This window comes from Delphinapterus leucas, chromosome 1 (genome assembly GCF_059928025.1).
Source record: "Delphinapterus leucas isolate spDelLeu-1000000601 "Yukka" chromosome 1, BTC_Dleu_Yukka2, whole genome shotgun sequence".
Lineage (NCBI taxonomy): Eukaryota > Metazoa > Chordata > Mammalia > Artiodactyla > Monodontidae > Delphinapterus > Delphinapterus leucas.
Window position 1 is genome coordinate 123,495,038 of NC_143129.1, and position 25,933 is coordinate 123,520,970.

Consider the following 25,933-nt stretch of genomic DNA (forward strand, 5'->3'; position numbering starts at 1 on the left):
TAGTCAAAGATGATGATCAATGTTTCAATGTTTAAGTGCGAATTATTACCACTCAATTTCTTGTAAGATGACAATCCTCGTGTGTCGGCTCTTTATTAAACTAGAATACTTGACTAGCTATAAGTATTCTTTTTTGCTCCACGCAGGGTGGATAACAAAGAGCTTACTAAATGTGAATAAACACAGTTGCCTTTATCTATCAGTTGATCAACTGATTGACCAAATGATCTTAGGGTAGAACCTTGCCTTCGACTAGACTAATTAACACCAACATCGTGACTGAATGTCTTTCCTTAGAAGGAGTACATTCATTTGGGAATGGGCTAATGACCAGAGGAAAAGGGACACAGGGATGCTTATGTTTAATTGAGCATTTGCTTTATTTTACCTCAGAACAGTCCGAGCCCTGTGAAAATTTTTATTAAATGACCAAAAATGGACAGAATTTAAGGAATAAATCGGTGGGTTCCAACATTCATTCATTTGCCCATTCAAACATCTGTATTGAGCCCCAGCCACACACCAAGTCTAAGGGTAATCGTGGAGACACAGCATCAAGATCTAATTTGACTTGTGAGGATGACTCGGTCCACCATGCTATGCTGCTGTGGATATTGATTTCAATTCTTTGGGGGTTGCTGCATTTACTTTTTTTTTTCAGTGCTTGTGGCATGCATCATTAGCCAGTTTCAAACACCTTATCCCCAAGGTCAGACTGTCTGACTCTGCCCAGCCATAGCACCGTATGTGATGTGAATGAAAGAGCCGCAGGAAAGCTTTTCTACTTGCACTGCATAGCACCCCTCTTTGAAAAGGAAGAGTTTTTGTTAAGCAGTTTGCATTATTTCCATTTCACATAAGGATTAACAACCAAAAAAGGCATTTTAAGATGTCTTTTGTTTTGTCACCTACCTGACAGGAATGGGTAATTTAGCCATTCCTGAGTTCGTGGCTTCAACTTTCTAGTTCTTAACTCCTTTACTCATTTTTATTTTCCATTCCATTGTATCCAGATCCAGTAATATCCCAGGAAGTACATTTAAAACATTCTCAAGATGGAAATAGCATGGATTTGTATCTTACTAGTTTCTGTTATTCACCAGCTAAATGACCTGGGGCAGGTTATTGCTGTTCTTTGAACCTTGATTTCTTATCTAGAAAGCAAGCATGGGAAGCTCTATCTTCCTGTGCTATTTCGAGGACTAAAGGAGAGAACATCATAAAAAGTTATCTAGTCTGGTGTGTTGATACATCAAGATCCCTTCCTCGCCTCTTGGTTGCTAGGCTGGAGCAAATGAAATAATAATTCAACCATTACTCCCAGTGCTTTTTAGCACACACAAAACAACTGATATCTTCCAACACTGCTACTGGCTCTTGTGTAGGAGCCATCATCAGTAGTCAGGGCAGTACAGTAAGTCCCTTACATACGAACTTTCAAGTTGCAAACTTTCAAAGATGTGAACGTGCGTTCGCATGTCCAATCACATAAGTTAGTTCCCGTGTCTGGCATACATAGTCACATGCGTGCATCCTCTACAAGTGGTTGTGCTTTTGTGCAATTTACTGTACAGTACTGTAGTACAGTATCTTTATTACAAGCCCAGGATGTCATCTATGATGAGGAAAAAAGAGCTACTACCCAGATATCACTGGATTTTTTTTTTCAAGAGGGTAGATAGAATTGAATCCAGCAAGGGAATGGAACTTGTGCCATCAACATCAGGCGTGAGTGACACTGCTGCTTGCCCTCCATCTCCTGTTGCTGACGATCCTTCAGCTCTATCATCTCCCACCTCCTCTCCCTCCTCCAGTCAGTAAGTCTTCTTGCCTGTTCACTCGATGCCAGCTCCTGTATGCCAGCTGTTGTACTGTACTTTTCAAGGTACGGTACTGTAAGGTTAAAAACTTTTTTTATTTTTTGTTTGTTTTTTTATGTATTATTTGTGTGAAAAGTATTATAAACCTATTACAGTACAGTATATATTACTATATAGCCGATTGTGTTAGCTGGGTACCTAGGCTAACTTTGCTGGACTTAACGAACAAATTGGACTTAGGAACACACTCTTAGAACGGAACGTGTTCATATGCAGGGGACTCACTGTAATTAGAAAATTCTGGAGCCTCCAGCCTACATAGGTATTAACAATCCCCCTTGTTTTTCACCAGGGCTCTAAATTCATAAGAACTTTGGGACTGGAGGAGGTGGGACAGAGCAGAGCTGACTGAATGGGGGAGGGGAAGAGAAGACAGTGCCTTGCCTCAAGTTAGACCTTGTCTTCACCAAGGCTGTGGCCTTGAGATGGCAGGTTGTTCTAGACTTAAACTGGGAGAGTGAATACCTGGAATGATGTGGAGCCCAGGAGGAGAATGACAGCTTACTTGTACCCCCAGATTCCTGATCCAAGAATCACACTCATGTCCCTATGCTTTTGAGTTGTAGGAAGCACTAAGAGGGCTTTTCCCAGTGGCAGAAACTTCCCTACAACTTTGGCCTTCTTTTGTGTGATGTAGTAGAAATCACAAGCCACAGCCTGAAATATAGGGAGATGTGACTCTACAGAAAAAGATTTAATGGGTAAAAATGGGGAGAATAAAAAGTGGAGGACTAAAGAAACTAAGGTGAACATTTCTTTAAAGTGCCACTTAAAATTCCCCGGACTTGCAAAATAGTAGTCTTTTGGGATCACAGGCTATAGAAATGTAACTGCTTTGTGCTTTCTAAAAAGATTTGAACTCTTTTTCCAACAGAGGAATATCTAGTGTTTTTACACTTAATCAGCTGTAATGAAGGAATATGAACAGCTGTCATGTGCTAATTAGGGAAAATTATCAGATATCCTTTTATATGATGAAGTAACACACTGAGCTGATAATGCTATAGTACACACTACATTACAATTAAAGGCCTTTCTGCTCCACCAGAATCTCATTTATAATGTCTATGGAAATATTCTTCCTGCAGTTATTTCATTTATACTTCTTTTATCTAATTACTATAATATTGGTTCTGAATCATATTTTCCTAATGTACCCTGTTCAATTATAAAGTTATTTTCAAGTGCAGTTACTTTCTAATATCAAAGAATACCACTTGGCCATCTATGTCATTTGTCATGCTTCTTAATTGCAGATTGCTCCTGAGACATTTTTTTCTCCACTTTTAAGTAGGGTGAAATTTCCATAAATCAAAATTTATTGAATTATCTCATTTCTTCAAAATATTAGCCTGAAATGAATGTCCTGATTATGAGATTGCAAAATTAGATATTCCATACTTTGTGTATCTTTAATCCATGCCACTGTTTTGTTAGGTTTCAAGAAAAACATACACAGAGGCAATACTGTTCGACCCTAAGTGTTTTGTATTTTAGTTTATAGAAATAGTTTTGTTCTGAAGGGCTGTTTCTGACTTTGTTCTTTAGCTTGGAGTAGACTGAAGATTAAGAATATGGACACATGAGAATATTGAGTCAATACAATATTAGCTTCTTTAAGACAGTTTCTTTCTTTCTTTTTTTTTTTTTTGCGGTACGTGAGCCTCTCACTGCTGTGGCCCCTCCCGTTGCGGAGCACAGGCTCCGGACGCGCAGGCTCAGCGGCCATGGCTCACGGGCCCAGCTGCTCCGTGGTATGTGGGACCTTCCTGGACCGGGGCATGAACCCGTGTCCCTTGCATCAGCAGGCGGACTCTCAACGACTGCGCCACCAGGGAAGCCCCTAAGACAGTTTCTTAAAGGTAAGAGGCACGAAGATTCTAAAAGTTGACAGTGTACTTTGGCATCCTACAAATCCATCAGTGTGATTCCCTGTGTGGGGGCTGCATGGATCCTAGTAGATGGATGAGAAGCCTGGTAGCCAGTCCATGAAATTTCATCTGTCTCACTAAGGACACAGGCTTATTGAGCAAAATGTTTTCACTGGTCAGAATTTAATGAATTTAGTGAGTGGGTTATGTCTTGATGTGAGATTGTTTCCTAAAGATGTAAGGATGTAATGACTAGTCTCCAAGTTTTCAACTTAATCCCTTAAGAAGATCCAGAACAATGTGTAAATATCCTAAATAGCTAACACTGCAGCAGTGTTTCAGGAATACTTACATTTAGCAAACAACCATTAAACTCAAAAGAGAGAAGTGTTTTCTATTGAAGAGAGTCTTTCTACTTATTTTGAATTTTCCAACCAGAAAAAAATGAAACTGTAAATAACTTCCCTCATTCTCCTTCTCTTATAAAGTGCTCTCTTGGTTAAATAACTCATTCAAATGAGCAACAGTCTGTTATTTGTATGTTGTTTTTTTTTCTTATTTGTGGTTTTTAAAGGACAGTAAGTGACTGGATTTCATGACAGTGTGTGATGGCGACCAGGATCCCCCACGTGATCTACTGGCTGGGCTAACCATGGAATCACCTGGGCTTCCAGGGAAGGGGGCCACAGTGCCAGTGGCCAGGTCCACCTCTCCTCAGTCCATCAGCTGCCATGCCCTCTTTTGCCTGGACCAGCCCTCAAATGGTCACAAGGTTTTAAGGATTTAAAAAGAAAGCTCTTCCCTGCAAAGAATTTGGGAATGATGGGCTTTGGTCTTTCTTTAAAACTCTGTTCTTCATAATGAGCTGCCTAAGCTATAGCCAAAAGGATTTAGTACTTCACATTATTTACTTATCGTATCTCTTTAGTTTTAAAATAAGAAATTGACACAGGAACAGTTTTTGTAAGGGAGGGGGTAAATTACATCATTAAATGTGTATTAGTTATAAACATACGTGTTTTAGAATTAAGGAAATGAGGAAATTTAATTATTAGACTGGTCCTACAAGGCCTAGTCACTATGCCCTTGTCACACGTGAGGTCACTGAAATGTTAGATATCTTGTCCAAGGCCATATAACTAGTGAGGGACAAAGAATTCCAACCCAGAGCTGTGTGTTTGGACTACACCACACTGCTCCTTTCAATACCTATAGCTGTCCTTTTCTTCACCTAGATTTGGCCAGCTCCCCACCCTTTATCTGTGCTTCCTCTCTGGCTACTCCCCACCAGCACTCCTGTTTCAGCCACAGGGACTCTTCTCCAACCCCCTGGAAGTCCTCTCACCTCCGAGCTCTTATACCCATAAGGATGTTTCTCTCTCCCCTTCTCAGATTCTTCTTTACCTGGATAAATACTTATTGGCCTAGGACTCAGCTTAAATACACCTTTTGGAGAATGTCTTTCCATCACACCCTCATCTTCTAGACCAGTGCTTTTCAAAAGATTTTGACCTATAGTCAGAAACACATTTTGCCTCATTATTGAGCATATATGCTCACACGTATTGTACATGGTTTTCATTTCATTTTAGTTTTCTAAAGTGTGTAATTTAGTTTTTTTAATATACTCACAGAATTGTGCTCTCATCAGCCCTGTCTAATTCCAGGGCAATTTTATCACTTCAAAAGAAGACCCTATATATGTATATTTCTATGTATAAAACCGAAACAAATTTTATCCCATGAAATAATACGTTGCCTTACTTACTATAGGAGATGAATGCTGATATTGTCTGTTTTATTCCATTCTTTCCATTACATTAAAAAAAAATCTTGCAGTGACTCAATACATACATTTCATGTTCCATTACTGAGTTGTAAGCAGCAGTTTGGTAAGCCTTGTCCTAGATTACAGCAGGTCTCTCTGTCCCACTGGCATAGCACCGTTTTCTTCCCCTCACATGACCTAGCACACTGGCCACTACTTGGTGAGTATCCGCTGGCCCTGTTAAGACTATATTCTGGGAGGGCAGGGTCTAGATCTGCCTTATTTCTGACTGTGTATATCCCCAGTACCAGGTGCAGTGAAGTAGTAGGTACTCAGTAAATATATGTTGACTGAATAAATATTTGCCTTTGAAAGAGAAAAATAACCTTATACACTTATTTCTGGTTAGTGTTCACACAAGTAAAATAAAATGCAATAAACCTATTCTCTTGCACTTACTACCAGTGTAAGCCAGGAGCAGTGTTGCCTCATCCTCCAGAGTAGGGATTTGGCCCTGAATTATCTGTATAAATGTCTCAGTGCTTCCTTTCACTTTGCCCTATAAATTCAGCTTCAGCAGTCCAGTCTCCAGGAGGGCCCTACCGATGAGCTCTATAGATGGCACGAGCAGTGTGGTCACAACAAAAAGCACTTAGCAAAAGCTTTTAGAAATAAAAGAATGCCATTTGCAGCAACATGGATGGAACTAGGGATTATCATATCAAGTGAAGTAAGAGAAAGACAAATACCATATGATATCACGTATATGTGGAATCTAAAAAAATAATATGAATGAACTTATTTATAAAACAGAAACAGACTTACAGACTTAGAAAACAAACTTATGGTTACCAAAGGGGATAGCGGGGGAAAGAGATAAATTAGGAGTTTGGAATTAACTACTACTATATATAAAATAGATAAATAACAAGGACCTAGTGTAGACCTCAGGGAACTATATTAAATATCTTGTAATAACCTATAGTATAAAAGAATCTGAAAAAGAATATATATATTATATATGTATGTGTATATATAATATATATAAAAATTATATCTCTATAACTGAATCACTTTGCTATACACCTGAAACTAACACAACACTGTAAATTAATTATACTTCAATTTTAAAAATGGTTAAAAATTAAAGAAAAAGAAGCTTAAGGAGATGAGCTTATCTGACATCAGCATAAAAAAATAAAAATAAAAATAAAATAAAAAAAGCTTTGCTTTTGTTGAATCAGCAAGCAAGGACATTTCCTCACCCTCCCCTGGACCCCGGGCACCCCCTGCCCGCGCCTCTGTACCTGTCTTTGCCGGTCTCGCGCTTGAAGAGCTCATCAAACTGCAGCATCTTGTGGCGCGTGATCATGAAGGCCTTCAGCCGGGGCAGCACCTGGCTCAGGAGCTGCAGGTTGTTGTAGACCTGGCCCTTGCCGTCGCGCCGCATGTAGCTGCTGGGGCCCCAGAAGATGAACACGGTGCCCTGGCTGACGTTGAGCAGGTCGTGGCGGTTGCGGAGGATTCGCTGGAGGCTGGAATGCGCGATGACCCTCAGGCTGGTGCGATTGCCAACGTCGTGCCCGTAGCCGCGCGTAGGGGCGTCGTTCATGCGGATGACGCACTCGGTCTGGTCAATCCGGGGGCCTCGCAGGCTACGCAACAGATGCCCCGAGCTCGTCACCAGGGCGCAGTCCCTGCAGTGCATTTTCAGGGGCTGCAAGAACGGGGAGAAGGACCCCATCAGCGGCAACACTCACTTGGCACCAGCAGGTCACTTCCCTGCCTCCGAGGGCTGCCGTCTTCACTCTTCTCCCTCCTATGCCAGAATACATCTCTTCTGCTATTACCTCATCCACCCCTACATTCTCTTCCAGACTGGTGACAGGGAGTACTGGACAACAGGGGAAGAGAGCCAGCGGTGACCTGTTGACCATTGGGCTCTGGGCTTTACTGATATTAATAGATAAAATCATCATATCAACCCAGCAAGCTTGCTGTTACTGTCATTTTACAAATAATGATAACCCTAGGCTCAGAGATGTTGAAAAAATTGCCCAAAGATGCATGACTAGCAAGTAATGAAGCCATGCTTTCAAACCCTGGTCTTTCTGAATCCAAAGTTACCCCCAAGTTGAAGGAAAGACTATACTACAATTCGCCGTGACACTAGTTTTAATGCTCTTAACTCACCTTATTGGAAGTTAAGCATGTATCAGTGTCCTTGGATGCTGTACAAATATATTTATCCTAAATGGACATCGTCTAAGAATCATGTGAGAAAAGACATGCAAATTGTAACCCCTTAGAAGCCATAATTTTGAAATGACAATTAGGAGATTTCTCCCATTTTAAGGGGAGAGGGAGAGAAATTGAGTCAGTCTATCTTCAAAAATGTAGAGAAAGCCTCAAGCTCATCCACTGTACTCGCACCCTGTGGAAGCCCTGGCCCTATGGTGTCTACCAGGGACAACGCCAATGACAATGCTCATTTCAACATCCTGAACCAGTGATGTACTTTCTGAACACCTACATTCTTACAAGTTAAACATTTCCCTGTTCATGTTTAATGAGAAATATCTCTCAGTTGCTGTTTGAAGATAATGTAATTAGGGCCGGAGGCCCAGGACAGCAAGTGCACAAAAAAATGATAATCAAGAATGTTCTGAAGGACAGTTGCACTGTTAGGTTTTCCCCAGAGCCTCTGCCCTTCCTCTCTGTTAACTCTGAACTGGACGCGCTGGCTCCCTGCACAGTCTCAGAAAACTGGATCCAATTTAGTGCTGCGTATGTACAGTCTTGTATTTACTCTTGGAGTTTCCTAAGCCATAGCTCTGTCTTCCGAACCAGACAGAGAGCACCGAGGGCGGTCACCTTCCCTCACTGCAGAGTGGCCAAGGGCACCCACACAGGATGGTCCAGGCTTCTCTACACTACCTGTAAGGTATGGGACCTTGGCAAGTCACTAACCTCGCAAGTCTCGCTTTTCTCATTTTTAGCCGAGGATAATTGATGCCTCATTCCACTTTGATAGAATTAAAATGTACACAGTGGTAGGTCGAGCCATTTAAAATTGCCAATATTTGACCTGCGAAAGTAGCAATTGCATGGGGTTGAACCCAGTCCTTACCATAGGACGTGGCACGGCGTCATTCATTAAGTGAAGGCTGCTCTGGGGCTTTTCAGGCAGAGTGGAGCGCATGGTAGGTACGCACCACATCAGTGCGTACTGATCACTCTGGGTTTCTAATTGACACATGGGCTTATGAAATGGCGATTCTACCACTGCAAATTCTCATCATTCATTTGACATCCAGTTACTCTTAGGTGACAAATGTACTGGGCAGCAAGAATGCGAATGGAATGGAAAAACAGAACCCCTCAAAGTTTATGCTTTACTGGGGGGCAGTAGGTCAGAGATGTGCAATGACGTGACACAATGCGGGGCTGTGCCGCACTGTTAGTAAAGGGGACTGTTTAGAGCACAGCCGGGCTGGGGGCACAAAGGAAAGAGTGGTCAACTTAGTTAATATTTCTGATGTTCTCTATGTGCCAGGCACTGTTCTGAGCTTTTTATATAATTGCATTAATTCTTCAACTAAACCTATAAGAAAGATATTACATCATCACCCCTGTTTTACTAAGGAGAATATTGAGAGGTAGAAGAGGAGCCCGGTTTGTTAGGGGGTGTTTGGGTTTTAGCATCCAAAGTCCTGTATCCTGGGAAAACTCTACTCGCGTGAAAACATTCCTACAAAGATGACAGGGGCATCTGCAAATAGCATGTGAGTAAATGATGTTTAGGGTCAGGAGACCCAGGGTCTAAACAGACTTTATCACAAATTGGGTACTTAACTTTCTCACCCGTAAAACAAAGAGAGCGCCAACTAGACACTTATGGCCAGATGATATTCATTCGTTCATTCATTTAACAGACACTTCCTAAGCACTTAATACACCCCTGAGGTACAGTGTAACTCAGTCTGTTTGCTTAATAAGGTCACTTTGCAAGATTTCATTCCACTGGACCCGAAAGCCATTGGGACCTGCTTTTTCTCCTCAGACTCACCTAGAACTATTATCCTGAATTTTCCACACACACTATGCCCATGTGAGGCCAGATGAGCACCCTTTCAGGGAAGGCCAAGGTTCCTGACTGTGCCATACAAACCCTCTGTGATTACCGGGCGCCACCGGAACATGCTGGGGTCCACCCAGTCCCAGAAAGCCCTCCCTCATGAGTCCTGCCCACCTGCCTTAGGTATTGATTACCTCAGGCACCAGCATCCTCTCTTTGAGTTGTACAGATGCACCAAACAATGCAAAAAAGATCTAAGTCTGAATTATGCCTTAAGTGCCTTTCTTTAAGTGTTGCCAATAAAGTGGCAATAGTTGTTCTAAACAATGTTACACTTCCTGCAGTTGAGAAGAGCATGTACCAAAGGCTGAATCACTTCCAAAGGTGGAAACGAAGTCTCTTTCCTGCATTCAGAGGGACTAAGGATACCTTGGGAGGCAGAAGAACTATACAAACTGTGGGACCCAGGTTCTTGGGATGTTACAGTCCCCTGAGACAGCCATGTTCCTGCACATCGAAGTACCATTATCATCCTGAGTGTCTTAATGACATGGGTGAAAATACTCATGCCTTGGTGAGTTAAGGTTCCTGATGTAGTACTGAACATGTTCTTCCCTTAAACACTCCGATGCTGGGTTGATGAATCACTCCGCGGAGCATGGGAAGGTGAACTTGGGGCTCTGCCAGCAGGCCAGGGAGATGAAACTCCACCGAGGACAGGAGAGGGGAGGCGGCTCCTGGTGGAGTCACTGCCTACCTACGCCTTCTCTCCTACTTCTTTCTCACAGTAGTCACCCTCCCTGATTCTTGGGGACATTTTCCTTAAAGACTCATTTGGTGAGGGGTTCCGCCCTTTGCAGGAAACATGGGCACCCGTGTTAGGTCACTCCAACCTTGGTAATCTCTCTGGTTTCCTGACCTTTGTAAGCACTCAATTAATACTAAATTGATAGATGGGTTGATAAGTGAGTGAATGAAAGCCAACCTCCAGGCTTCTCAGTCCTCTGAGAAAACCTCCATATATACAAAGAAGACATGATGTGATGCCCTAACCAACAATTCTCCTGCAGCCCTGTGTACTAATACCACGGGGAGAAGCAGGGGAGAGCACAGAGGAAGCTCTGTCTGCAGAGAAGGAGGCTGGACCATTTGCCTCCGGGCCACTCAGCCCAGGGAGCCACAATGGCCAGAGCCCAGGGCACTGCTTGCAATTAATGGCTGACTGGGAAAATGGCCCAGGACACAGTTAGGGCCATTAAACCCAGCTGGTTATTAATCCCCAGTAAGAGCTTGATGCCAAGGTCATCAGGGCTGTTGTGCAGTGAAAAATGCTCAGGAAAATCTACAAGGCACGGAGCAGTTACCTCTTCTCCAGACCACTGATGCTCAGAGCAGCAGCCCATGTCCCAGGAGTGCGGTGCACAGGAGCCTATGGGGGCAGGTGGGTTGGCTTCTAGAGGAAGTGCGCGCGTGCGCGCACACACACACACACACGGGCACACGCAATGCATCATCCCAGTTCCTAGGACAGTGGCTGCAACTCATTGGGGGCTTATGAATGTCTTAGAATATTGGGGATATTTAGAATATTTTAGAAGGTGTGAATAAACTTCTCTTTCCACCCCCGACTCCTGGTGATAAAACCCCACAATCAGGGGACAGGGGAGAATGACAACTTTCATCACAACTTGCTCCTTTGGGCCGCGGCGACAGAAGCAATTCCTGCTTGAGAAAGCACACTCAGGGAATCCAGGTCTGATTTCTGTCACAGCCCGAAGAGCAAGAGCAGAAGGCATTCTCCCTGCGACCCAGTTGATGCCTGCTGAGCCTTTCTTAAAAGAACAGAACAGGCTAAGTCCAACTGAACTTGACACCTAAAACACTCAGTGACGTCCTTGCAAACATTTGCAGCACGGCAATCTCAGGCTTCACTTTAAAAAATTCTGATTTATTGGGCAGAGAGAAAGCCACCTCAGAACATAATGTCCATTAGTTTGGTAATGAGACCAGTCTTGCTCTGGGAGCTGATTGTTGGTCTGGAGCAAACATAAGATATATTAAATGGTTTCGCAGGTTTCAAGAATCTCTGCACTTTCCAATCTGATATTTTCCAGTAATTACTGGGCTTTTATTACCTGTCAACCTCCGTTTACCCTGACACTGGGTATAAGCCGCTCTGGTTATTTAATACGATTCACTGGAAAAAGTGTTACTCTTCCAAGTTGCTCCTCTTCCTCTTGTTCAATGAAAGCCCTCCCATCAGCAAGAAGTCCTCCTCCCTCCACCAGAGCCACTTTCCATGATTTCCATCCACTGGCTGGCTAAGGATGAAGGAACTCCTTGGGTAGGAGGAAGTACTGAGCAGTGTTTAAAATATGGCCTTTGGAGTCATTGGCTTCGAACTTGCTTCTTCCACTCCTTAGGTGGATAATTTGGGGCAAATTGGCTTAGATTCTCTGAGCTCCAGTTTCTTCATCTGTGATCTGGATATAGTAAAGTCAGTCTCAAAGAAAGGGTTTGCCTTTTCAATTAATGGTGTGCCTTCCACCCAGCTGCTCAAGACAAAATTCAAGGATTGTTCTTGACACCTCTTTCTCTGCCCCCTACAACACATCCAGTCCTATTGGATCTCTCCTCCTATAGATGTCCCAAATCCTAGCTCTTCTCACAATCCCTGCTGCCACCCCCTTCATCAAAGCCACCATCATCTCTCTTTAGTTCCTGCTGCACACTTGTAACTCTTTACTTCCCTCATTCCATCCCTCCTCTATATTCCTGTCTCCACAAAGCTCCTGGGGTGACCTTTAATATGTAATTACCAGAGAGTTCTGTACAAGATGATGCCAATACCATACTGTTTGATTATATAGCTTTGTAATATAGTTTAAAACCAGGGAGTGTGATGCCTCTACTTTTTTCTTCTTTCTGTTAATTACACTGCCATATCTCCATTTCCTGTTGTCTGACGTGATTTATATTATATAATATAATAATTTATATTATTTCCACACCCAGGATGCTCTTCTCCTGGTCTTTGCATGATGACACCTTCACCTTCTTCAGCTGTTACCTCAAACCACCTCCCCAGAGAGACCTTCCCTGACCCCTTAATATTTCCACTGCCCTCCTTTGCCATCTTCTGTCACTGTCCCCATTATCCAGGCTTCTTTTTTTTAACCTTTTTTTTTTTTGGTTGCACCATGCAGCATGCGGGATCTTAGCTCCCCAGCCAGGGATTGAACACGGGCCCCTACAGTGAAAGTGCCAAGTCCTAACCACTGGACATCCAGGCTTATTTTTAAACTCAAGCATCACTACCTAAAATAATCTTAATTATGGCTTGTGTGTTTACATGTTTATGCCTTTCTCCTTTACTAGAATGTAAGCTCCAGGAAAGGTGAAGCTTTGTCTTGTTCACACTGTGTCTTCAGCCTCAAGAACAGTACCGAGAATAAAGAAAAAGTTCAACAAATATTTTTGAATGAATGACTGAAGGATAAACCATGTAGCACCTACCACAGTGCCCGGCACATCAACAGTATGAAAGAAACGTGCTTACTGTATTTGTGTCACCATTCTACTAGTAACCAGTCCCTGATATTTTTTTTTGTCTGGGTGAGTAGGTTGATATATTCTAAAGCACAGTATTTGAATTCTCCTGCATATGTCATAACCACCTTCAGCACTAGGTGACCTTCAAAGAGAAGTCCAGGAAATCCCATTTGTTTTTTAAAATTTTTAATGGAATTGCATTCTATTTTTTTACATGTATTATATATTTTTAATGTCTTTTGACAACTTTATTGATATATAATTTACATACCATAAAATTCACTCATTTTAAATGTAAATTCAATGATTTTTAGAATATTTACAGAGTTGTGTGACCATCACCATGATCTAATTTAAGGACATTCCTGTCATCCTGAAAAGATGCACATCCTTACCAACACTTGTTATTTTTCGTCTTATTGATAACAGCCATTCTTACAGATATGAGGTGTTATCTCACTGTGGTTTAGTTTTGCATTTCCCTGATGATCAGTGATGTTGAGCACCTTTTCATGTACTTGTTGGCCATCTGTATGTCTTCTCTAGAGAAATGTCTATTCAGATCCTCCGCCCATTTTTTCTTCCAGTTTTATTGAGATATAATTGACATATAGCACTGTATAAATTTAAGGTGTACAGCATAATGACCTCTGCCCATTTTTAAACTGGATTGTTTGTTTGTCTGTTTTTTGCTATTGAGTTGTATGAGTTCTTTATATACTCTGGATATTAACCCTTTATCAGATATATGATTTGCAATATTATCTCCCATTCAGTAGGTTGCCTTTTCATCTTGTTCACAGTTTCTTTTGCTATGCAGAAGCTTTTTAGTTTGATGGAGTCCCACTTGTTTATTTTTGCTTTTGTTGCTTTTGCTTTTGGTGTCAGATTCAAAAAACATCATCACCAAGACCTATGACAAGTAGCTTACCACCTATGTTTTCTTCTAGGAGTTTTATGGTCTCAGGTTTTATGTTCAAATCTTTAATCCATTTTGAGTTAATTTTTGTGTATGGTGAAGAGGGCTGTCCAGTTTCTTTCTCTTGCATGTGGCTGTCAAGTTTTCCCAATACCATTTATTGAGGAGGCTGTCCTTTCCCCTTTGTATATTCTTAGCTCCTTTGCTGTAAATTAATTGACCATAAATGCATGGGTTTATTTCTGGGCTCTCTAGTCTGTTTCATTGATCTGTGTGTCTCTTTTAATGCCAGTACCATACTATTTGATCACTATAGCTTTGTAATATAGTTTGAAATCAAGGAGTGTGATGCCTTCACTTTGTTCTTCTTTCTCAAGATTGCTTTGGTTATTTGAAGTTTTTTGTGGATCCATACAAATCTTAGAATTGTTCTCTTTATTTCTGTGTAAAATGCCATTGGAATTTTCATTGTGTTCTTGATTTGCATTTTCCTAATGACTAATGCTGTTGAACATCTTTTCATGGTCTTATTTATGCCATTACTTTTCAGGTTTCTAATTCCATCTATTGCACCCTATCTCTACCCCAAATAAGTTCCACCATGGGTAGGTGATTCTATTGAACTCTAAGTCAACATTCTGTTGACTTCTGCAGGAGTCTTGTATGTGCAGGACCTACAAGCCAGAGGAGGGTGCAGAGTCTATGTGCATGGAAAATAGAGAGAAAGACGGGCTTTTTAATCAACACCTTTAAGTCAGGAGAGGTAAATCCAAAGTGGAGAATCAGGTGAGCATTGTCTGGGACATATGTTTATATTTAAACCAGATTTTGTAAAAATAGAACTACCATTTGATCCAGCAATCCCACTTCTGAATATACATACGAAGGAGACAACATCAGTCTTTTGGAGAGATATCTACACTTTAATGTTCACTGCCACATTGTTCACAGTAGCCAAGATATGGAAACTCTATAAGTGTCCATTGATGAATGAATGGATAAAGAAAAATGACAAATAAAGAATACTATTCCACACAATGGAGTAGTATTCAGCTATGAAAAGAAGGAAATTCTTCCATTTACAACAACATGGATGAACCTAAGTGACATTATGCTAAGTAAATTAAGCCAGACAGAATACTAGATGATCTCACTTATATTTGGAACCTGGAAAAAAAAGTTGAACCCATAGAAAGAAAGAGTATAATGGCAGTTGCCAGGGGCTGGGAGGTAGGGTAAATGGGCAGATGTTGGTCAAAGGGTACAAAATTTTATTTATAAGATGAATAAGTTCTGGGGATCTAATGTACAGCATGGTGACTATAGTTAATAACACAGTATTGTATACTTGAAATTTGCTAAGAGAGTAAATCTTAAGTTTTCTCACCACATACACCCCCCCCCCACACACACAAAAGGCAATGTGAGGTGATAGACATGTTAATTAATTTGATGTGGTAACCACTTCACAATGTATATGTATATCAAATCATCACATTATATACTTTAAGTATATACAATATTATTTGTCCATTATACCTCAATAAAGCTGGGAAAGAAAAGAAAGCCAGATTTTGATAATTAAAGTTAGAAAATATACCTAATCATATTATATTGAAATGAGTTTTCTAGAATTACGGAATAGAACGAGTGGCAGAAATCTCAGAGATTAAGTAGCCCAGTAGTTCTCTGAGCAAGGTTCCTCAACAACAAAGTCTAGAAACTTTCTAGAAACGCAAATTCTCAGGCCCCACCCTAGAACTTCTGAATCAGATGCTCTGAGGTGAGGCCCCGCAATCTGTGCTTTAGCAACACAGGTGATTCTGATGCATCCTCAAGGTTAAGAACCCCTGGACCAGGACAGTACCTTCATTTTATCAAGGAAGAAGCTGGAACTCATGAGGTTATGTGATTTGCTCAAGATCACACACTAAGGGCAGCACCTGGGATAAAACCCCAGGTCTCCTCACTCCACAAATCTAAGAAAATTCGCCTGTGTCTGTAGATTGTTCAAAATCACTGGGAACTCACTGAAAAGGAGTCATGAATTAATAGTTTACTTAAGATGGAACCTACAAATGGAAGTGATATGGTGGAGACAGTTGAATAAGAAGGAACATCCCTTATGTGATATGCTGCCCTCAGCAGGGCTGCCTGCCTTTGCACCACCTGCCTGCTTATTTGGAAGGAAGAACCAGGAATAGCTAGAGAGCATCCAAACCCTCTACTACAGGGAAGATGCTGATGCTTGTGTATGTCTGGGGACTGCTCTTGCCACAGAAGTTGGGCCACTGGGGCTTCTCTCCAGCACAGCCTCTCAGAGGCGTGGCCAGTCAGGACCCTCCTGCCTGTTGTGGGCTGAATTGTATCCCCCTGGAAAACATATGTTGAAGTTTTAAACCCCAGTACCTGTGAAGGTGACCTTATTTGGAAAAAAGGGTTTTTGCGGATGTACTTAAGATGCAAATCAAGATGAGGTCATACTGGATTAGGGTGGGTCCAATCACTGGTGTCCTTATAAGAAGAGATCAGAGACACACAGAGACACACAGGCAGAATACTATGTGGTGACCAGGCAGAGACTGCAGTGATTCATCTACTGGCCAAGAACTCTGAGGATTGCCCCCAAGCACCAGAAGCTGGAAGATGCGAGGAAGGATTCTTAGAGCTTTGAGAGGCAGTGGGACCCTGCCAAAACCTTGATTTCAGACTTCTGGGCTCCAGAACTCTGAGAGAATAAATTTCTGTTGTTTTAAGACACCCAGTTTGTGGGAATTTGTTTTGGCAGCTCTAGGAAACCAATACACTGCCCCCAACAAGTTCTTTACTCTCTGCCTTCCAGCTTCCCGCCAGTGCCCCAGCCAGCAAGGCTCTGTCCTGCAGCTTTCACCCTTATAATTCACTCTCTGCACAGCTGCCGGAGGGAGATTTTAAAGCATAAAGCACCTACTCCCACCTTTTTAGAAAAATAAAATCCAAATTCTTTACTTGGCTGGAGTCTTGCCTACCTCATGGACCTCAACTTGTTGCCTCATTCTCCAGCCCCGCTGACTGCCGAGCTCCTTTCTGCTTCTGGGAGAGATAAGACAGTCCTTCTTTTGTCTCTGGCCTTTGCTTCCCCTGTTATTTACATGCCTGGCCCCTTCTCATCTCTCACATGTCAGATTAAAAGCCATCTCCTCCAGGAAGCCCTCCCTGACTGCTCTAATTGGAGGTGGCCTCCCTCACTTATTACATAACAAAGATATTAACCACTAATAACACTGACAAAATGTTCAGCTCGTGTAAGGCACTGTTCTAAGCACAGTACATGCATCATCCAAATTAATCCTGAAACAGCCTTGAGAGGCAGGTTCTACCATTGTAATTTTATCAGATGAGGAAGTTACACAAATTAGTCACCTATCATGATCCTGTTTATTTCCTTCATGGCACTTTCCACAATCTCTAATGATTTACATTTTTATTTCACTAAAACATCAGTGCCATGCGGGCAGAGATCATGATGTATGCATGGCATACAACAGGTGCTCAAGAGATAAAGAAATCTCCTAATACATCACTACCTTACTTTTTCAGCAAGCAGTAGATTTTTCTCTGTCCAGAAGGGGTGTGGATGAGCTGTCAGCGAGACAACCCTGTTTCTAGAGCCCATTTCTTCTCTGAAATGCTGGTACAATGGTTGATGTTACACCCTGACTCACTTCACAGCCTTTCAAATAACTCCCTGATGTGATTTCCTTCAAAGGTCACTCATATACAATTATTTCCTCTAGGAGGAGATTGGATATAAAGGCCCCCTGTGCTCATTAAAACAAACAAAAAGCTCCATTTTCATTAGAGGAGTGACAGTTAATGCTGCCAGACAAGCTGATTCCACAGAACTGGCTTCTTTGGCCTCTGCTACACTTGAAAGTGACCTAAGGTAAATACGGCATGGCCTGAATCTGGGAAGAGCACTAATAATTGATGATCAAAGGCAAGATAATTATGAGAACTCGGGAGTTCCACAAATAGCTTAGTTAAATGGAGGGAAGAAAGCCAAGGTTTCAGGTGACCAAATGAGAAAAAAATCTAATTGAACAAAACATTAAATTTGTAACATTAAAGTAGACAGAACACTGTCTTGAGTCAGACTTGGGTTCGAATCTCAGTTCAGTCATTTATTGGTAGGTGCTTCCCTACTCTCAGTCTGTTTTCTCTTCTGTAAAATAGCCATAGTAGACACTAAGCAAGGAATAACTGTTATTACTATCATGGCTTAATCATTATAGATAAAAAAGAGGCCTCCTGAATAACCTGCTTCATCGTCTCCCCTCATGTCCTGTCACTCCCTGAGCCTGCGAACTCAACCTCCTTCACCTCTGTTGAGTTTGATCATTTCTATCCACCCATACATGGCTTCTCATTGACCCCTCCGTGGTTCAACCCACGATCTTTGCCCAGTCACTGCCATGTCTCTTAGCCAATCCTACCACACCCATTCCTGTCTGTTCCCCAGGCAGAGTGGCCTTTCTAAAATGCACATCTAATTAAGTCCTGCTTTCGTTTAGTGCCCCTATATGACCTCCATTGCTTTGAGGACGAGATCCTTCCAGTGGCTTACCAGGCCCTGATAACTTGCCAAGTCCTACTGTATCCCCCACTCTCTTGTAGATCTCTACACTCTAGTCACACTGACTTTGACTCTGTAGTTCCTTGTAGCCCCAAGTGGCAATATTCATAAGACTTTGCCTCAGGGCCTTTGCACGTGCTTTCCCTGGAACCTGATAACCTACCTGGCAGAGTTATTTTATGAGATAATAATAACAACATTCAAAGTTTCCCTCCCCTGTATCCTCTCCCCATTTATGACTTTTGTAATTCTTCATCACTCGTTCAAAGTACCACTTCCTTGAAACCTTCCTTAAACTCCAAGATTAGCTTAGGATCCTGTTTCTTCCTTTATAATTCTCATCATATCCGCAATCATTGATTCAGTGTCTCTCTTCCCCACAAAATGGCAAGGTTCTTAAGAATTGAGTCTATATCTGCGTTGAGTTTAGGTCACCAAAATATCCCCAAGACCTAATATATAGTAGGTACTCACTAAATATTTACTGTACAAGTAACCAAACTAGCTCATGCAGCCGAGGGGGCCATTCCAAAACCAAGGCCTCTCCCAGGCTTTCTGTTTGGGTTTTCATTTCCATTGATAAGCCCAAGTGTAGACCAAGGAACAAACTCATCCAAAATAGATTATTTACTTTGGTGCAAATACTCATTTTCCAGAATGACTCATTATTTGGGGTTCTGGACATTGACTAGTGCCAGGTAGCTAATAGCCAGATTGCATTGGTGTTGATACTCTGGTTCTTGGGCTGATGGTTTGTTTATTGAACTGCATACTTTAGGGGCTCTGAGAATGAAAGAATGGCCATCAGCAGCCTGGATAACTCAGCACCCCAGCCGGGAACACATGAGTAAACAAAATCGTAATTTTTCACTTTGCCAAGCTCAGTAACAGTGTCATGATGAGCTACCAGCAAAACAGCCATTAGTTAAATAAATAAAGCGCAAGGCTAGAAACAGGATTGCTGATGCAGGCACAGTCTCCTCTTTTGCTGACCATTGATGGACATTATACATGATGCACACCCTGGGCCCCCTGCTTTAATTTGCTAAATATGATGCATCCTCTGGGCTGCATGGCTTACTTTGTATTAGTGACAAATCACCTTTTCTTCTTTTCCCATTTCATTTGCTCACCAGATAGTTATTAAGCACCTACTGCCTGTGTAATGGGACCTCTTGGGCAGGCTGCCCAGTACACAGCTGTCTTCGGTCCTCTGGTGATACTCAGACTCAGAGAGGAGACCTAAAGTACAAGGAAGCTGATTCCTGGCAAGAAGAGACAGCGGTGTCCCTGCTCCTTCAAGAAGCCTGGGGGTTGGTGAAGGCAGATAGGTTTGATAACGTGAGAGAGTTTCAGGGTTAAGAAAGGTTTCTTTTGGGGAGGTGCTTTTTTTTTTTTTTGTAATAAACAGGGGAGGGACTTCCCTGGTGGTGCAGTGGTTAAGCATCCACCTGCCAATACAGAGGACACGGGTTCAAGCCCCGGTCCGGGAAGATCTCACATGCCGTGGAGCAACTGGGCCCGTAAGCCACAACTACTGAGCCTGTGCTCTAGAGCCTGTGAGCCACAAGTACTGAAGCCCCTGCACCTGGAGTCCATGCTCTGCAACAAGAGAAGCCACCACAATGAGAAGCCTGCACACCGCAACGAGTAGCCCCTGCTCGCCACAAATAGAGAAAGCCCACATGCAGCAATGAAGACCCAACACAGCCATAAATAAATAAATAAATAAATAAAAAGAAATAGGGGAGATTTTTACCTGGTCTTCTTTTCTTGATACTTGTCTTTTGGCTTCATCTATTTATGTTAGATCTTTCTTTAGACTATGCTCAAGCATATTAGTGGATCCATAACTCCTGGCGACTTTCAGGACCTTGACTCATGGCCTCAGCCATCCACTCCATGGAAATGTCTCCCATATTCTGGTTCTTCCTCCATCTGTACCTGGATCCCAACTCCCTGCAGTCTTGTGGGTTATATTTATTTCTATTGAGGATACCAGTAAAAATCAGAGCCCATAAGTGCCAAAAGAACAATAACGATAGCTACCAGTCTTTACAGAGAAACTTTCTATATTGCCATTATTAAATCAGTTAACCCCAAAGTAAACTGGCAAGGTGTATATTACCATCTTGGTTTATATTATGAGGAAACAGAGGTTTGAGGTTAAATTGCTCAAGGTCATAGTTTCAAAGGCCCAGCCTGAGTTGGTACTGAGGTCAAACTCACTCCCAAGTGTGGGCACGCTTTGTACAGGACAGGACAGGCAAAGAGCTGAGTGGAAAGATTGCAAAGCAAAGATGATCAAAGGGTCTTAAAGGAAGACTAAAAGAAGCCTATGTAGGCAAAGGACTAGTTAGGTAACAAAAATGGCAGGAAAACATAGAAAGCATTGGAAAACAGAAATTGGAGACACTAGGTGACACAGTGGCTGTATGAGTTCTTGGGGGATCAGAAAAGTTAAAGAGAAATTTAGCAGAACAGCCTAGAATTCTGGAGCCATTCAGTGCAGGAACAAATGTTTCCACACTTCTCAAAAGCCATCAGTATATAACACACTGCATTATAATAAGTGACATTCATAATGGGGATCCTAAGTCTTCAAGAAAAGCTTAAATTAAGTTAAGCTTTGTTCACTTAGGTAGGAAAGTATAAAATCAATTTGGAAACTTCAAAAATAATTCAGACAAACACGATTTTGCACTAAAAGGGACTGTGCTTATGTTCTTTTAAGCTTCATTTGCTCATAAAACTCATTCCTCAACCATGCTTCAAAATGAGGCGCTAGACAACTTTGAAAAGTTGTCGCTGAAGGGTAAATAAGCTCTTCTTTCCTCACTCAGGTGTGAGAGACTCTCCACCAAAATTCATGCTTTCCCTCCACAGTGTAGTCATAGACAGAAATGGCTACCCAGTCAGGACTACATTTCTCGTCCCCATGCTTCTAGCGGGAGGCACGTGCCTCCCCATGGAATCGGAACAGAGGTCACTGAAGAAATCAAGCAGCAGGTGCCTTCTCCACTCTGCACCCTTCTGCTGCCTTGGTATTCATGGCACCGTGAACTTGGAAGCGCTGTGTCAAAGATGGCAGAGCCAACGAATGGAAAGAGACCAGGTCCACGAATCATTGTTTGGATGAGAGATATCAGTTACGCTCACTTCTTTGACTATGTGAGAAAAAAAAGAACTGTCCTTTTGAGCCATGATGCATTTTTTGGATCTGTTTATGAAGCAGGCAGTGTAACTGTAACTATCGCATCAGGCAGCCAGGGAACTTTCTTTTTTGCAGACTTATTTTACCAAGTGGCTAGAGTGCGGGAACCACGTTTTCTTTCTAAGTTACAGCTCTGATGACGTCACTCCTGCTCAAAGATTTTCCATAACTTCCTGTTACTTACAGAGGGGAAGTCTACATTTCTAAATGTGACCCTTCATATCTTATTTTTTACTGGTCCATTTCAAGAATGCTAAATTCCCCCAAACTGGACCACCACTCATTTATCCAAACGTGCCATGTCCTGGTCTTTGCCCACAGAGTGGCCACCACCCCCAACTCCAGTCACTGAAAGCCAACCTGCCATTCGAGTCCTCCATTAAGGCCATTTGATCAACAAAGTTGTCCTTAATTCTGATTGCTCGGGTTCAAATCCCATCACTTACTAACTAGTGACCTTGGGCAGATTTCTCAACTTCCCTGTGCCTTAGATTCCTCATGTATAAAATAATGGTAAGAACAGAACCTCCCTCATAGGGCTGTGAAGGTTCATGAATCCACAGGGGAGCCGCAGCTTGCTCTTCAGTGAACTCATGAGCCCTCAGCGTATCTCACACTTCATACTGAAAATTATTTCTTCCCCAGTTTTAACCATTCTTGTGTCACCTTCTTGGGAGGCAGAATAACTTTTTAATCTTTGTGTCCCCACACCATCCCACAAGGTGACTTAAATACAGAAGATGCCTAATATGTGGTAGTTGAATAAATGAACATAGGAATTTCTAAAGCTGCAGGAACTGGGTTTCATCCTTCCATTCACCCATGATTTGCTCAGAGGACCATGATGTCTTCCTCTAGTTTGAATTCTAATCAGAGAATGACAAGGCTTCTTTTTAGTATCCTGAAGTTCTGAAGAAGCTTTGATCATTTTTCTGACCTCCAGAGAAAGTATCCACCCCTTGAGCACAGGGACCTGTTTTACTAGGAAGTTTACTTCAGCTTTGAAGGTATGAAACTTAGTAAGTTGCTCTGGCCACGCTGAGCAGAGGTGGACACTTTTGTCTTTTGTGCTAATTCCTGGGCATAGCTGAGGTGTCTGAGTTACCGAGAGTTTGTCTTCAGAGGCTATAGGAGGGTTAAGTAATTTGAGGCTGGAAGGACTAAATATCCTTCAGAGCTGACAGCACAGGGGGCCAGGGCAGGAGTCAGTGAAGGAAGGCACTGGTAAATACAGAGCCTGACAGACCGGATTCCCCACTGGCCTGGCCCGACTCATTCTCAGTCACACTCAGGGCTGACATGGTGTTTGTTTCAAAAGTAAGACTTACAAAAACAAGAAAAAAAAAAGACTTACTCTTAGACAGAGAAAGACAAATATCATATGGTATCACTCATGTGTGGAATCTAAAAATTGATACAAATGAACTTATTTACAAAACAGAAACAGACTCACAGACATAGAAAACAAACTTATGGTTACCAAAGGGGAAAAAGTTGGGGGGAAGGATAAATTAGGAGGTTGGGATTAACATAAACACACTACTATATATAAAATAGATAATCAACAAGGACCTATTGTAATAACCTATATGGGAAAAGAATCTGAAAAAGAATAGATATATGTATATATATAACTGAATCACTTGGCTGTTCACCTGAAACTAACATAACATTGTAAATCAACTAGACTCCAAAATAAAATTCAAAAACAAAAACAAAATAAGACTTATTTATGACAGACGCCATCTTCAAATGCAGGAGGACACGTCTCTCTAGGACACTATTGGCGTTTAAAGATATGAGAACAGTGAAACTCCCCCAGTCTTCAAATAATATTTGGTACTAAATTGTCCCACCTCCGAATGGATTTTTCTCCTTGGATGGCACATAGGAGCATCACCCTCAACACATCTGGCACTGAACGCATCTTCAGACTCCCCAAAGCTGCCACTCTTCCTCTGTCTCAGTGAAGGTCTCAGCTCCACCCAGCTGCCCGTGCCAGAAACCTGGGAGTCCTACCGAACCCCTCCCTTTCCTTCTCCACCTCAACCAGACAATCCTTCGTCCTCAATTTCTCTCAATTCTGCTCACTTCTCTCCATTCTTACTGTAAACACCCCAGTTCAGCCCTCCACCATCTGTCACTTCAATTACTGCGACTCTAGTTACAACTGTAGTTTATTTGCCAGGGTCCCTTGCTAGACTACAAATGCCATAAGGATGTTGCCTTATCCAGAGCTTAGCCCAGAGTCCGACCCACAGTGGACGCTCAATAAGTGGTCACTCATCTCAAGTTCACGCTTCCAGCCATTACAAGAGGCCAATGGGAAACGGACGTAGACCTTCACTCCTGTCCCCAGTTTCAGGTCCCCTGAGATGGGTCATAAGCCCCACATCTTAAGTATAAAGGAACATGAACCCACTTCAATTCATCTTCAGTATAAAGGGCAGTATTTATTTTTGCTATAAGTGACCAGAGGGCAGGGAATATATCCTTTTGGGATTAACTGCATGATAGAAGCTTGAAAGGACCCATAAGCACTGTGCAGTGGAAGCTGGCACCTTTTTGCTCTCCTCTCTGTTATTAACACTTATTGTTTTCTGTCTCTAGAGTGGAGGTGAAGGGACCCTTTGTCAGCACCACTCCTCCAGGCTCCTTCCATCAGCTGGGGGAACATTCACACTGGAGCAAAGGGTTCTTGGGTAGCTGATGACCCCAAACACTGTATCCCTGCCTGAGACCTCTGTCTGCCTTTCTCTTGATCACCTTAGGGATGGACAGTGGGGCCAGGGCCAGACTCCAAGAATATGTTTGGCAGCAGAACACTTGAACCAAACACATTCCCATTCATTCATTCATTAGTTCAAAATACATTTCTTAGTAGTTTACTATCTTCTAGGTACAATTCCACATGCTAAAGACATAAGAGTGAGCTGACCAGACAGAACCTCTGCCATGATGGAGGCTACATACAAACTGGGGCGACATATAGTAAACTGATAAATAGGTAAAAAATGTGCAGTGGCTGACACACTTCTCTGTTGACTTTGGAGAGCACGGGATTATGTCAGCGGCTCCTTGGCACATGGAGCCAGGGCTATTTCCCCTGCCCCGGAGAGTCACTAAGTTTAGCCCTTTGAACTCCTCTCAATGACACCTCTGCAAGCCAGTGCCAAGGCTGGAATTAGGCTTCTGAGATGAATCAGTCACAGCTCCACACAAAAGCAGCCCAGCCAGGATGCATATGTGGACTTTCTAGAAAGCAGTTTTAAATGCAATCGGCCATGCTGTGCCCTTACATGGTGACAGTAGGATTAGCGAGAAGGAGGGGGAAATTAACTGAAGAAGAGCTGAGGCTGATCCAAAGCGCTCGCAGGGTCTGAGCACGAAGGTCCCCTCCGCTGCTAAGGAGGGCCAGGAGTCCCTCCTTAGTCATATTTCCCAGGGCTCTTTTCCCCATAACAGTGGCAGCAAACAAGTCAAAGGCGGCATGACATTTACAAGAAAGAAAGAGCATCCTCGGGAGGTGAAGGAACTAGTCCAAGGTCACAGAGTGAGTCAGTGTCAACGCTGGGACTAGAACTTGGGCTAAAACTTCCAGCCCAGTTTCCTTCCCAATATGCAATGCTGCCCCTTAACAGAAAATCTTAGGGGTGATACTCTTTCCCGAAACTAGTTTGGACAAGTGCCAGCCTCCCTAAAGAAATGAGTGCGCATTGTGATAGGAGACTGAACTGACCTGCCTGTATTTACATGTTTACTATTTTATCATCTGCTGAGGGGAGTGGAACCTCTGAGCCAGGTGGCCTTGGCAGGCGGAGCTCTGCAGTCGGAAAGGAGGAGACTGCCTGTGGGAGGAGGGGCAGGATGCGGGAGGAGGGCCTGGGTGATTTGACCCAATGGGTAGAGCCACCCAAGTATCTCACTGTGTCTACAGAAGCACCCCACGTTCCAGACCTTTCTTAACCATATTTCCTGATCAAAATCCATCTAGTCCATGATCCATCTTTTCCAAAACTATTCCAGGTATGCAGAG

At 42.5% G+C, this 25,933-nt stretch overlaps 1 protein-coding gene across 2 annotated transcripts in view; it reads right to left on the minus strand.

The window, feature by feature from the left end:
• Nucleotides 1-25,933, minus strand: part of ST6GALNAC5 (ST6 N-acetylgalactosaminide alpha-2,6-sialyltransferase 5) — a 173,151-nt gene that overhangs the window by 12,875 nt on the left and 134,343 nt on the right. Inside the window, exon 3 of one of the 2 annotated variants that reach the window (XM_022581058.2) lies at nt 6,827-7,236. The exons of the other annotated variant lie outside the window; for it this stretch is intronic. Coding sequence (XP_022436766.1) covers nt 6,827-7,236 — 410 coding nt within the window. The remainder of the gene's footprint in view (nt 1-6,826; nt 7,237-25,933) is intronic. 2 annotated transcript variants of the gene reach the window in all.